Raw genomic sequence first — 12,928 nt, forward strand, 5'->3', positions numbered from 1 at the left:
CAGCTGCTAATGGTAACATAACTGGATATCATTGCTGATGTGTTGCCTGCTTCTCTTGCAGAGTTGCAGGATAGCATGAGTCGCATTGATTCAACTATCCGGGACATCTACTTGGAGCCATCGTTGCGACAGGTGAACTGAGCAAACTATTTGCAGTTTTTTTTCTAGCTATGAGGAGGGGCAAGAACAAGGCATCTCTCTTACGTATTCATGATTTTGATGTAACATTGGCCTATACAAGAGGATAGAATTTTTATAAAGAAAGTGGTGGAAGAAACCACTTTCTCTATATTAAGTGAAGCTTGTTGCCTGAGCACCTTTGCTTTTTGTGATGAAATTTGTAAGTGGCAACTCCCTAGTCGTTGTAAACACAGTGAATAGATTTCAAAACAGTCGTGGTAATGACTTGCAATCCAAGGCATCGTCACTGTCAGTTAGGTGCCATGGATCTAAACTTAGAACCACATGTTTGCCAGTGAACTGATCTAGCAACCTGTTTCACTTTATGTGGTTAGTTCTTGCCAGTCATCAGACGCACATCCTATCATCCGTACTTTCAATGCATTATGTATTTCAACGATTCACCGGGTATTGTGCTCGTTGATCATAAAAATGTGTTTTGCAGCATTAAGTGACACATAATTGGGACTCTTCTGTAGATGAAAAATTTTGCGGAAAAATGCTGATCCTGTGCTGTGTAAGGGCTGCACCCCATTAAAACTGTGAAAAAAAGAAGTGCGGCCCTTACACGAGCATATACGATAATCTGGGCTTATCTTTCTTGAACTTTTTACAGCAAGTTTCATACCTTGCAGCATGTAATTAATATTCGTGGCAACAATGTCTATAGTGTGAAGACCGTAGCAGAGAGACAAGCAGGCTGCTCAGGTCTCTATCATGGTCTTGGTATCACATGTATATGTCAGGAGCTGAAGATCTGCACATTTAGAATATTTCGTGTCAGTCTTTCCTTCGTCCCTCTCTCAAACTTGCACTGTGTTTTTTAGCTTTCTAGAATATTAAAATTTGCTAAGACCAGATGATAAGGCACAGTAATCCCTCGTTATAACGAAATCGCTTTACCCGAAATATCGTTTTATTCGAAGTTTCTTCCGGTCCCAACCCAAACACATGCATTTTACGTCGCATTACTCGAAGCACACGCAGAGCTTGACCTGCTTAGAGCGAAGGCATCGCCGCTGCGGCGGCGACCCTTTTGCGTATGCAGTGTCAAATTAATACAGCCGACGAATTAGCCTCAGGCAGGCACAGAACAGGCCCCAAAAGTACCAGACCTACGACCGATGACCTGCCTAGTAACGAGTAAGTGAGTGCCGAGTGCCCCCAGCTGTTTACAGCGGATGCGAACGGAAGCGCGCCCGAACCAGTCGCAATCGCGTCGCTGGTGTCCCCTGTGATAGAATCCAAACGAAAATAAAATTTCCGTGACGCTTTGCGATGCCAGAAAACCGCAGTCTCTTGGATGCCGAAAACTGGCCAAAAGGCAGTGCGCAGACTTGCGCCGTAGCATTCCATGGTGTGCGCTCGGTGAGCAATATTTTACCGTTCTAAAAAACATTTCTGGCGCTGAAACGTGCCAAAAAGCACAAAAGAAGTATCCCTCCAATTATGAGCCCATTCACGCTTGCGAGTAGCGAGCGAGGTGAGCTTTCGGCAACGAACTTAGCTGCTCCCTGGCTGTCGTAGTTGTCGCTAAGCCTAACCGTTTCACATCGGCCAAAGCAGACGAAACTCTCGAAAGCGCGCGAAAAACGTCATTTCCGAGAGTTTTCGCTTCAAACGAGAAGGCGACCCACAAGTCGCGCTTGCAAGTGTGAACAACGGTGTTGTCGAGCTGCTGCCTGGTCGCAAGCGACTGCTGGTCGCACGCCCTTTGCCGTGTTCGACGCGAGGGGCTACATTAGGCACATTTATAGTTGGATGTGTTCAGCGCGCGGGTGCGTGTCGCTCTCAGCCAGTCACGCTACGCCGGTTTCGCTGCGCCGGCCGAAGCTCCACCCCCTCTATACTTCGATGTGCCCAGACGCCGCGCGCCGCTTCGGAGCATGCGCAGAACGACTGCCGCCTCATGCGCCGTTCGTCGACACGCGGGCAGTTTGAATTCCATCCGCGCCTTTTTCTGCGTCGCCTCATCCGTTTCGTTCCATCCACGGCTTTGCGGCTACTATATGAAACATGGCTAGGGTGTTATCCGCGTGACAGAAACTTGCTCACGTGTTACTAGTCCACCGCTTGTCGCAAAAGCGCAGGCGCTCGATGTATGTGCGAAAGATCGCTCTCTCCACGGGAACAACTCACCCGTGGAGAGACCGGTGCTTTGCCTTCTGTTGCCAAGCGTTCTCTTTGCCCTGGTTGTCTCTGAAATCAGCCGTTTGGTGTCGTATACACAGGGGTGTTGTTTGATAGCTTTCATAAACCGTTCCACAACGATATCCGGCACAATTTCAATATTTGGGCAGCTCACGCCACTCACGCCGCTCGCACTGGCATCCGCCATTTTTGTCTCTGCGATGCATTGTGGGCCGGCGCTGGTGCGCAATTGGAGCAGGAGCCAAATCTGCGCCGGGCCCGTCGGGGCATGCTGGCAGCCACCGGTTACGTTGGCCGCTGCAGTGCGTCGAACTATATTCGTGCCTTAACAAATCGGGAAGACGACTTTAAAGAAGCCGTTCTAGAAATCTACTTGCCTTGCCGCTTGTCATAATCAGCCTGCATCGCAATAAAACACCGCCCCTAGCTTCGTTGCACTTTTGATGGTGCAAATAGATCGATAACTTGCCGAAAACACGAAAAATCCGAGCGTCGCCAGCAGTGAGTCAGGCTGTCAACATGGCGAGTCAACGCAACCACGGTGTTTCCCCGGTAATTTTCTCGAGCCAGTCATGCTTGATTTGTGCCATCCGACTAGACAAACGGTGTAAATGCGTGGTAGGGTCATTGAATTTTGTTCCTAGACATTTGTCAACAGCGCGGACACGACGCTGCGCGAACACTAACACTCGGAACTGTAGAATTAGCACAGTGTCATCGACAACAGTGTGCCGAAAAACTAAATTGCAAACTTCACAGCTGTACACATCCGGAAAAAAAACTGCCCAGTAATCATGCGAAGCCCCTATTGCAAAACCGTTCAGTTTTCATGATCGCGTTGCGTACCTACAATGAGCGGCTAATCGTTTTTTGAGCACAACAAACACAACCTCAGACTTGAGCCACAACATTTCCGTGACCCCCCCCCCCCCCCCCCCGCATGAAAGCGGCCACTGCCTTCGAAATACCCCTAAAATACCCCTATAAAAGTAGCCACTGCCTTCGTGATCCGAAATACCCCGAAGGTTGAATGCATGGGCGCGGCGACCTCGGCCTCATGCAATGCTTGGTCAGATTAGAGCAGGGCTAGCACGTGCCCGGTAAGAACTTGGAACAGCCAAAGCTCACTGCCTTTTTTGCACCTGAATGAAGTTTTGCTTCACTGAATACGTTGTATTTTTTACTTCTTCGCTGTTGCGGCGCAATTAAAGCTCAACTGCTTTAATTTTCTCGGGTGGTCGTTTATATCGAATTACCGCTTGTAACGAATTTTTTCGCTGTCCCGCTGACTTCGTTATAACGAGGGATTACTGTACTTAGTTTGAATGGTGAACATATAGATCTTCTAGGGCCTCACAACCAATTGTGAACTGCTGTTCCCTTGCAAGACTGTTGAACATTACTCTATATACTTGTGTATAAGCCACACTATTCATCAAATTTTCTCAGTTGCAGGTTATACACGAATCAGGCCTATAGCTACACATAAACACACTGAGGTGCCACTGCAACTTTTGTGTCAGATAATTAAAAAGCTGGCGACAGATACGAACATTTTATTTCATCATTCATTGATCACAGATACGGGGGAGAGGCCTTTGCTTTGCAATGGACATAGTCAGGCTGATGATGATAGCGTTTAAAATCTAGTCATTGCACTATCACGGTGTTTCCAGCTGTTTCTGGAACTAATGAAAGCAGCTTTGCAGTAAAAATTGGTGAAGAAAGGGTTACTATTCTAAAATTTGACAAGAATTGAGGGAAGGAATGGCCCCAAAACTTGATTTTCTTTCGCCGACCTCTTGTGATCAGTGTGCCCTTAGTTTGAAATGTCTTGCTGTGATGTACAGGTGCCGTACCGGCTTCATGCGGTCCTGGTGCACGAGGGTCAGGCTGCGTCGGGCCACTACTGGGCCTTTGTGTACTGTCCGCGCCGTTCGGCTTGGCTCAAGTTCAACGATGTCACGGTCACCGAGGTCACGTGGGCTGAACTACTGAGGGACTCTGTCGGCGGACACCTCTGCACATCAGCCTATTGCCTGCTCTATGTGGACCGGAACAACAGAGATCTCTTTGAAGGTAAGCTCGTCACACTTCTTCACCCCGTTTGTTGTGTCTGGGCATGAACTGCCAGTTAGATACACTGTGAGCTGTTCCAGCAAGGGGAATTCACAATCCTACGGAAGCCGTTTGAATTCGGAAAAATCTAGATCTGACTTGAAGATGTGCTTCATGTTAGTGTGGCTTTTAATCGCGTTTGTAATTCTCTTCGTGGACATGCTCACATTATGAGCTGAAACAGTCTTGGGCCTAAATCAACCACTGCAAGTCTGCTATTGTGTTTGGTTCCCCATGACATTCATTTTTGATAAGCATTAAAAATGATGTCGTGGAGATGATCTGGGTGAAATTCCCCAGAGGAAAAACTGTGGTCACGAAACTAAGGAGAGAGTGGAGATATGAAAGTGGCTATAAAAGTCTGAAAAAAGCTGACATGTACAATGCTAATCTTGTGACCTTTGGAGACAACATTTTCAGAGAGAAGTGCTTGAGGTTTGGTTCCCTCATTGACTGGCAGTTAGCAGGACATTCATTGCATGGTGCTTCATAGTGTGTTCAGGCCAAGAATGGAAATGGATGCCTTATCTTAGCATTCTCACGGTTGGCTTTTGTGAGGTCCCACCAGCAGTCTGGAGTGATTGCTTCAAGCTGCTTAAGTAACAGCTGTAGTTATCACCCTGTGTGATTCAAGGAAGTTAACCCTCTGCTTATTTTTTATTATTTATTTAGCACTGTACTGACAATTTCAGGCCGGACAGGCCTTTACTAACTGCAATCCAAAGCTCTCATTATCCAGTGAAGTGCTTAGCAGTACTATAATTTGTTTTTGGGGAAAGGAAATGGCGCAGTATCCGTCTCATATAGCACCATAAGGGAAGGGATAAAGGAGGGAGTGAAAGAAGAAAGCAATACAGAGGTGCCGCAGTGGAGGGCTCCGGAATAATTTCGACCACCTGGGGATCTTTAAACTGCACTGACATCGCACAGCACACGGGCGCCTTAGCATTTTGGCTCCATAAAAATGCAGCCGCCGCGGTCGGGTTCGAACCAGTACTTTGGTCAATTTTTTCCCGTTAACAAGTGTAAACCGGAAAACATATGATCTAAGTATTCTTCCTGTGGTCTTATGCAAAGTGTATCAACAGTGTTCTGCTTTACTCTTTTATAGTACTCTGGCTCGCATGGGATGGAAACTGGATTGCACTCTGTAGGCTTTTATTTTATTTATATATGCAATACTGCCGGATGCCTTTTAATAGCCAAGGCAGGTGTGGTTACAATGTGTGTACAGGCGCTTGGTGCAATAAAGATAAATCAATGAAGGTAGCAAGTAGCAGGCACACAAAAGCCACTGCAGAACAAACCAACTTGTTGCGGAGAGAGATAGATGAAACATACAAAACCTTATAGGCGCTCTGCCAACTGGATTTCTTTATCTAGTTTGGGCTTTTGTTATCATTGAGTTCAACTGTTTGTATGCAAGTCAAGTCTGTGTTCCGTTTCATGTGACCGCCTGACAGTCCTGCGTAACAGAGGCAGCTAGCGCGTACACGGCCTGGTTGGGCACCACCTGCTTCTGCCGGGCTGTAACAAAGATTCTCGTCTGGCCTCAACAGTAGGCTTATTTCATCATGCTCACTGTGAATGCATGGGGTTTGTGTTGGGGCCTTGACACCTGTAATTTTGATTGCATCTCGCCTGAGCATAGTTTTCTTTGCTCGTGCTACTGCACACACACACACACTGTGGCACAGTACTCTGAGTAAATCTCATTTCATACCCACTTGCAAGAGTGCAGGAAAAAATAGTAGATAATGTGTAACCTGGGATGCAGAGTGCCTCCATATGTATTTTTACCCCTCATTGTCCACCAATGTGACTCAACAAAAGGGGGGGGGGGGGGGGGGGGGGGTTGCGTCAGTAGCAGCTTACAGAAGCCTGGTGAAATTGATCTTTTGTTGTTGTGTTGTGCAGGTGCTAAGGATTCGGAGCTGCAACTGCCGCCCGATCTAGCCAGGTACGTGGAAGCTGACAACACCGCCTTTCACAAAGAGCTTGAGCAGTGGGACCTCAAGCATCAAGAGAGGGCAGCTGTGGATGCTGCCGCAGGTGGCAACGACATCGTGGTGACACCTGTTCAGCCACAGATGCAGGTGAGCTTAGCTCTATCCCCCTTGCTGCAGCTGTTTCCTCTTTTCATACCCAGCATGGTGGCTATTACCTGCTGAGCTCAAGGTCTCAGGATCAAATCTCTCATCCATAGTGGCAGAGCTTCAATTAAGGCAAAATGCTTGTGCTGTGGGGTGCCGTGCATGTTAAAGAGCTTCAGGCGGTTGAGCTCCAGTGCAGCTCCTTTCATATAGCCTGCATGCAGCTCCATAACTTTAAATGGCACATTTCACCACCACTGTCATAATATGCATCATGGGTGCATCTTTTTTTTAATGCCTGGCATGCCAAGAGAGAGCATTGTCCCATCTGTCTGTTTTATGCGTTAAACGGTCAGTTGCCGGCATTTTAATAAAGTCATCCCTATCGTATCATATTGTTCTTCTGACATCTAAATGTGTTCTCCGTTCTTGAGGACTAATGTAAAAGCACTTGTGGTTTGGCAAGTGCTTTTGCGTTAGTCCTCAAGGGTGGCACTCAAATTGCAACTGCAGTGAATCTGACATGCGTAGAAAAGTTTGTATGTGGCATTCGCAGCTGAACTTTTCTGCAGCAGTTGAACACACCAGGCCACTGCACTGAACCAAATGTGCCAGCAAAAAAATTAGCTGCGTTTTAACTACTGCTGTACCTGGTTAGAGAGTGAAAGCTGTGGTGTATTTGGAAAGTAGATGCGGCTTGGTGTCTGTAACATTGAGTGTGTTCTGCACACTGGATAGGCAGAGCGCCCACTCTGCCATCCTGGCAGATGGCAGTTAAATTAATGGTTGATCATGAGAGGTTGGTCACCTAGTGAGTGCTGCAGCCTATTCTACCGCCCTCTACTGGTGCATCAAAAGGTCAAAGGTCAAGTGGTGCGACACCATGGTGGACCGAAAATGGGAAATCCCAAAGCCACATTTGGCCTCTGGCTCACTTGTAGGTCAACCGGCAACGCACGATGAAATTGGCTTTACCTAGCATAGCGAAGCTTTCGCTTCAAAATTCGTTGATGCTAGCAGTTACTCCTTACTGCAGTTGTTAGGTGCCGTGCTAGGCTATACATATGTAAAAGTGAAATATTGGGGCGTGCAAATATTGAAATTTTCAAATTCTAATATGAAGAAAAAATTCATTCAGGTATTGAAAATCTGAAGGATGCGTCTCTCCTTCGGACTAGGTGATTGTCATGCCAGAAAAATTCCTTGGTCAGTTTTAGCCAGAACAAACACGATAAACTTCAAATCATGCTAGACTGTACCTGTCCTTGTTGAAGGGTGGCCTTTTCACTTTTTGAAAATGAGTTGTGCAACATACAGCTGTGTGATGCCAAATTGATGTTGGCATGAAGTTTTCATGGCCATGGGTGTTTTTTTTTTGTTTTTTGTTTTTCACTGCATCCAGTCCTGGTTCTCCAGCCAACTAGCGAGCACTGAAAGTGATTGCTTATAAAAGCGGCCTTAGGAGGGGAATAAATTTTTTTTTTTTCAGTACCTTTGCTTCTGCCTGCCTGGCTAATGTACAACATTTTCGTGCAACTGCAGCCCTTTTGTGTTGATGACCTTGTCCCTTGGTACTGCTGGCGGCTAGTGCTGTTGTGCAAGTGGTGCAACCTCTCGTTTTGCGGGGTACCGTCATTTGCAGGAGCGGCCTGTGTATGTGGAGCACGAAATTGGCATTGGCACCATCAATCCAAGCCCCTCGTGGGCTCAACTTCAGCAGGAGCATGCCCAGCTGGCCCAGAGCTATACCCAGTGCCGACTAGGTCAGCTGGGCTCGGTGCTGGGCTCTGAAGGGCCGCGGGGGGCGCTGTCCAAGGCACTCGACCAGGTCAGCTCATCGATTTTTGTTCACTCGCTCATTCACCGTCTCACTCACCCTCTCACTTGGCCATTCAGTTCTCTGGTCTTTTCATGGGCGATGTGACTGCAAAACTTCTTCGGTTATTTTTATACCTGGAGATGATTTTCTGTGAAGCTACGGCTGCGAGGTGACAGCTTTTAAAAGTGCAGCATACTCATGCTCTCGTGAGCCAAATACAGTGGAATCTAGATGATACGAATTTCAGGATGATACTAATTCATAAATTTTGCGGCCGGTGTGCATTATATGCAATGTATAAAATTTTGTATGTTCCGAACACTCTCCCACGTCAGTACGGAGGATACAAACGAGCGAGCCATGGCTGCACCCTCAAGCACAAAGTGGTGCTCTTGTATAACCAATGCCTCGATCGCTATTCGCGCTGTACACACTGCAAGCAGTGAGTGGTGCCGCGTGACCCGCACATCGCCGACTCCGCGATCACTAGTGATGCTGTACACACTGCAAGCAGTGAGCGGCACCGCGGTTGCCAACTCCGCTATCACTGGTCACACTGAACACACTGCAAGAAGTGAGCGGCGCCGTGTGACTTGCACATCGCCAACTCCACGATCACTGGTCCCACTGTCCACACTGCAAGCAGTGGGCGGCAGAGCGTGATCTGCACCTCGCCAACTCCGCGGTCACTAGTCGCGCTGTACACACTGCGAGCAGTGAGTGGAGGCATGTGGCAGGCATGTTGCAGACTCCGCGATTGCTAGTCATGCTGTACGTGGAGCAAGTAGTAAACTGCTGCCACACGGCCATGTATAAGTACGGCCAACCGTAAACAGATCTGCTTGAATACTGATTTTGTCCATTTTGGATAAGAAATTTCGAATGGTACGAATCTTTTTTGCCACCTCGTGGGATTCTTATCGGGATTCTGCTGTATGTAGGTCTGAAAGCTGTCTCCTTTCATTTGTAGCCTTTTCGATGAATATGGCGAAAACCTTAACTGGTTAGTTTCATACTTGGGTCATTCCATGCCAAACGTCCCAGACATTGCGCTCGAACATCTCCAGTTTGTTCAAAAAAATTCATGGAAACTTATCGTAATGTGCGTAATCAAAGCTGCAAATATATTTTCCGAAAAAAATTTATTTTTGAGGGGACTTCGATTTGTATTTAGAAAAGGCAAGAAACCAGGCACTGCTCAATAATTAACAAAAAATTCTAATTTTTAGAAAACACTTCACAATTTTTTCATTGACATTTGCACAGATTCTGGCTTTCGATGTAATTCGGAGCATGCTGCTTTATACGGCATAAATATTTAAAGAAATAAAAAAGTATGAAAATGTACCATTTTTGTCGTTTTGTTTTAAATATCAACTTGCACTTTGAAATTCAGAAATAGCCGTTTTGTTTCTTTAGATGTCTAGTACCTATAACAAATGTTACAGGTGATGAAACTGTGTACATCGAAGTAAAAAAAAAAATACTAAAGTTGCAGAAACTGCGCTTTGAGCCAAAAACACTCGTTAATTTCACACTGAGATGGTCCAAGTAAAAATTCAAACAATAGCGAGCTGCATAGAAAAGTTTATTGCCTTTCATTTCTGGAATTTTTATCGAGGGTAATTTTTGTTTAAAGTCAGAAAAGAATTTTTGAAGTCGAGCTCTCGCGCCGCCAGTTGCGTCGTCTCTTAAGGGGGGACACTACCCTAATGAGTGAAATTTTGAACCGCTTGCTCGATTTAACTGAAACTTGCAGGGCTGGTTTATATTACTGCTGGGACCATCTGTCCCAAATTTCATTACTCTGGAATAAGTATGAAGCAAGTTGTAGTCGAGGGTTTGACGGCATACCGTCTGGTCAGGAATCATGTTGATGCAGATTGCTGGTCACTGGCCAAAGTCAAAAGATGAAAAGACGTTTCGGGAGCACTACGGCTCCCTTGTTCACTATGAAGCAATCGGCGCACGGATTCGTCCTTTTGTAGCACCCAGCAGCGTTTTTAATGATTTAGGAGCACTACGGCTCCCTTGTTCACTATGAAGCAATCGGCGCACGGATTCGTCCTTTTTTAATGATTTAGCATGCTAAATCATTAAAAACGCTGCTGGGTGCTACAAAAGGACGAATGCTAAATCATTAAAAACGCTGCTGGGTGCTACAAAAGGACGAATCCGTGCGCCGATTGCTTCATAGTGAACAAGGGAGCCGTAGTGCTCCTAAATCATTAAAAACGCTGCTGGGTGCTACAAAAGGACGAATCCGTGCGCCGATTGCTTCATAGTGAACAAGGGAGCCGTAGTGCTCCCGAAACGTCTTTTCATCTTTTGACTTTGGCCAGTGACCAGCAATCTGCATCAATATGAAGCAAGTTATGCAACCTCTATGACAAGGATGACTATGCTTGCTTAGGAAAACTATCGTTTGGAAATTAAGTGTAATCTTCCAAATTTTTTCCGTTATGTGGCTTCAGGAATGACCAGAGCACACAACTGTAGAATTACTTTGCTTAATTTTGCTTTATTTCAAAAGAATGGTGCCTTATAAAAAAATTTTTCATCTCCGCCACTTCTTTCAAACTAGGTTTCTTGGCATAAAAAAAAAAGAAAAAAATAGGCAAATTGAGCACACAGTTGTGTTCCTCACAAAATTTCACTGCAGAAAGTTTGCTACAATATTAATATTATCAAGTAATACTGGTACTATAGTTTTCCTAAGCTGGCAGTTCACTGAAAAAACGGGAAACGAGAAAAATGGATTAAAATATTGAAAATCACCCCACTGTAATTCCAAACCACTTATGTTCAGGAAAACCCTCCAGCAGCATATGTAGGTCCCTCTTCTTTAACTCTATGCTGCTCAGCAGCAGTAACTTCAAGTTCGCGCTTTTTTCTGGCCACCTTAGAGCTCTGAAGTGCTCTTGCTCGTGCCCGCACCACGCACAATTTGGTGTTCTCCTCGATGACGTTGGTAGTGTGTGTGCCACAGGTAATGTCTAACTTGTCTAAGACTCTTTTCAGTCCCATTGGTCCTTCATTAAAGTTTAGAACAGCTAGTGCTGCAGCTGTCTCGATGGTTCTGAGAGATGCAAACTCTGTCATTGGACACCGCTCCCACACCAACGAGTTGAACGACTCATTGGCATTCTGAGTCTGCATGCGCGAGCAGTGCGCAAGTAGGTCTGCTTTGGCCAGCCTGTTATACAGGGGCACAAGCTCCTTAGCGATGTCCCTGCTCAATGCTGGGCGGTGCGCGCGATCCACTGACGGCTTGCCCGCAGCAAGCAAGGCCTGGTGCCTGTTGTAATGTCACCAGGAGTCCTCGCCATGTTGGCAGGCAAAATGCAGTGGCTTATCATCAGTAGAGTAAAAATGAAAAAGGTGGCCATAACCCCTTTCTGCATCTTCTTCACGTCGGTAGCATTTTCTTTCAATGCAGATGCATAGTATGCCGTCAGTTTCTTGGAAATGACCTTTGTGAGTTTTCCTTTGCCTCCCAGGCCCCTCTTCTCCTTCTTGAGCTTTTCAATTCCAGCAAACACACGTTCGGCGACATGATTTACACAGTCTTCTTTGATTATTTCTTTATCATAGAGACCAAGCTTGGACACTTGGAAAAAAGCCTTACTGTCTCCATCACTTAGCACTGTTGTATATTGCATGTTGTGCAGCACTTTGGACCTGCTGAATACAATGCCAGCAGCCTCCACCTCCATGGCATTTGAAGAGCCAGAAAAGTTTTTCTGACAGAGTTCCTTGTGTGCCTCGGCCCATCCTTCATGACTCGCATCACCAGGCTTGGGTCCCAAGCTGCACGCATGGCAGTAGTTACTCTGGACAGAAAAGTCGAGCACGAGGCCAGAGTCCACTTCAATCGCAGCACCAAGCCCAAAGTGGGAAGTGTGGCCTCGTTTGTGCCAGGTTCCGTCGTAGCTGACACAAACATCGAGCAACTCATCGTCTTGGGCTGCCTTTTTTTTCCTAACGGCCTGCGCCGCATCGTGCATGGCGTCGCGCGCAGCATCCATCACGGCGTTGTGTATCTTTTCTCCTAGCAGCTGGTAGGTCTTCAGATGCATTGGTGGCTGACTATTCATGCTCGTGAACAAATTCTTCAACTTCATGAAGTTAATTCCGCAGTTCCGGGCAGCCAGTGCGAGACGCACGGGCAGCTCCGGCTGACGGCTCGATCCCACGATGGGAGAATGCGGGACTCGGACGATGTTTCCGTACCCACTGCACAAAACAACAAACTGAAAGTTCGCGCCTGCACCACTTTTTGTTAAATCAAGTGCGACTGTTCGCTGCACATGGGACACAACAGCATGCCGATCATTGTTCTTACCGCTGCTACATCGACAAAACGGTAGCCAGTCGGCACTTGGGGCCCACCGCTGACGTCGGGCGTCGCACGTTCAGTTGAGCCGTCGCAGTCGTCGCATTCTTGAAGGAGCGCGGCCTTCCTTTCAAAGGCAGTCAGCACATCCTCATCATCAGGGCTTGAGTAAGATTCTTCAGTCCCCGGCGATGGAACCAATCAGGGCTTGCTGTTTTCAGATTTTTGCGT

At 46.7% G+C, this 12,928-nt stretch overlaps 1 protein-coding gene across 4 annotated transcripts in view; it reads left to right on the forward strand.

Annotated features, from left to right (window-relative positions):
• The window catches only part of LOC144093712 (ubiquitin carboxyl-terminal hydrolase 25-like), a 90,359-nt gene that overhangs the window by 44,959 nt on the left and 32,472 nt on the right, over positions 1–12,928 (forward strand). For all 4 annotated transcript variants that reach the window (XM_077627318.1, XM_077627320.1, XM_077627321.1 and 1 more), the window contains 4 exons: positions 62–132; positions 4,182–4,410; positions 6,367–6,545; positions 8,185–8,370. In XM_077627318.1, coding sequence (XP_077483444.1) covers positions 62–132; positions 4,182–4,410; positions 6,367–6,545; positions 8,185–8,370 — 665 coding nt within the window. The remainder of the gene's footprint in view (positions 1–61; positions 133–4,181; positions 4,411–6,366; positions 6,546–8,184; positions 8,371–12,928) is intronic.

The sequence above is a fragment of the Amblyomma americanum genome, chromosome 6 (assembly GCF_052857255.1).
Source record: "Amblyomma americanum isolate KBUSLIRL-KWMA chromosome 6, ASM5285725v1, whole genome shotgun sequence".
Taxonomy (NCBI): domain Eukaryota; kingdom Metazoa; phylum Arthropoda; class Arachnida; order Ixodida; family Ixodidae; genus Amblyomma; species Amblyomma americanum.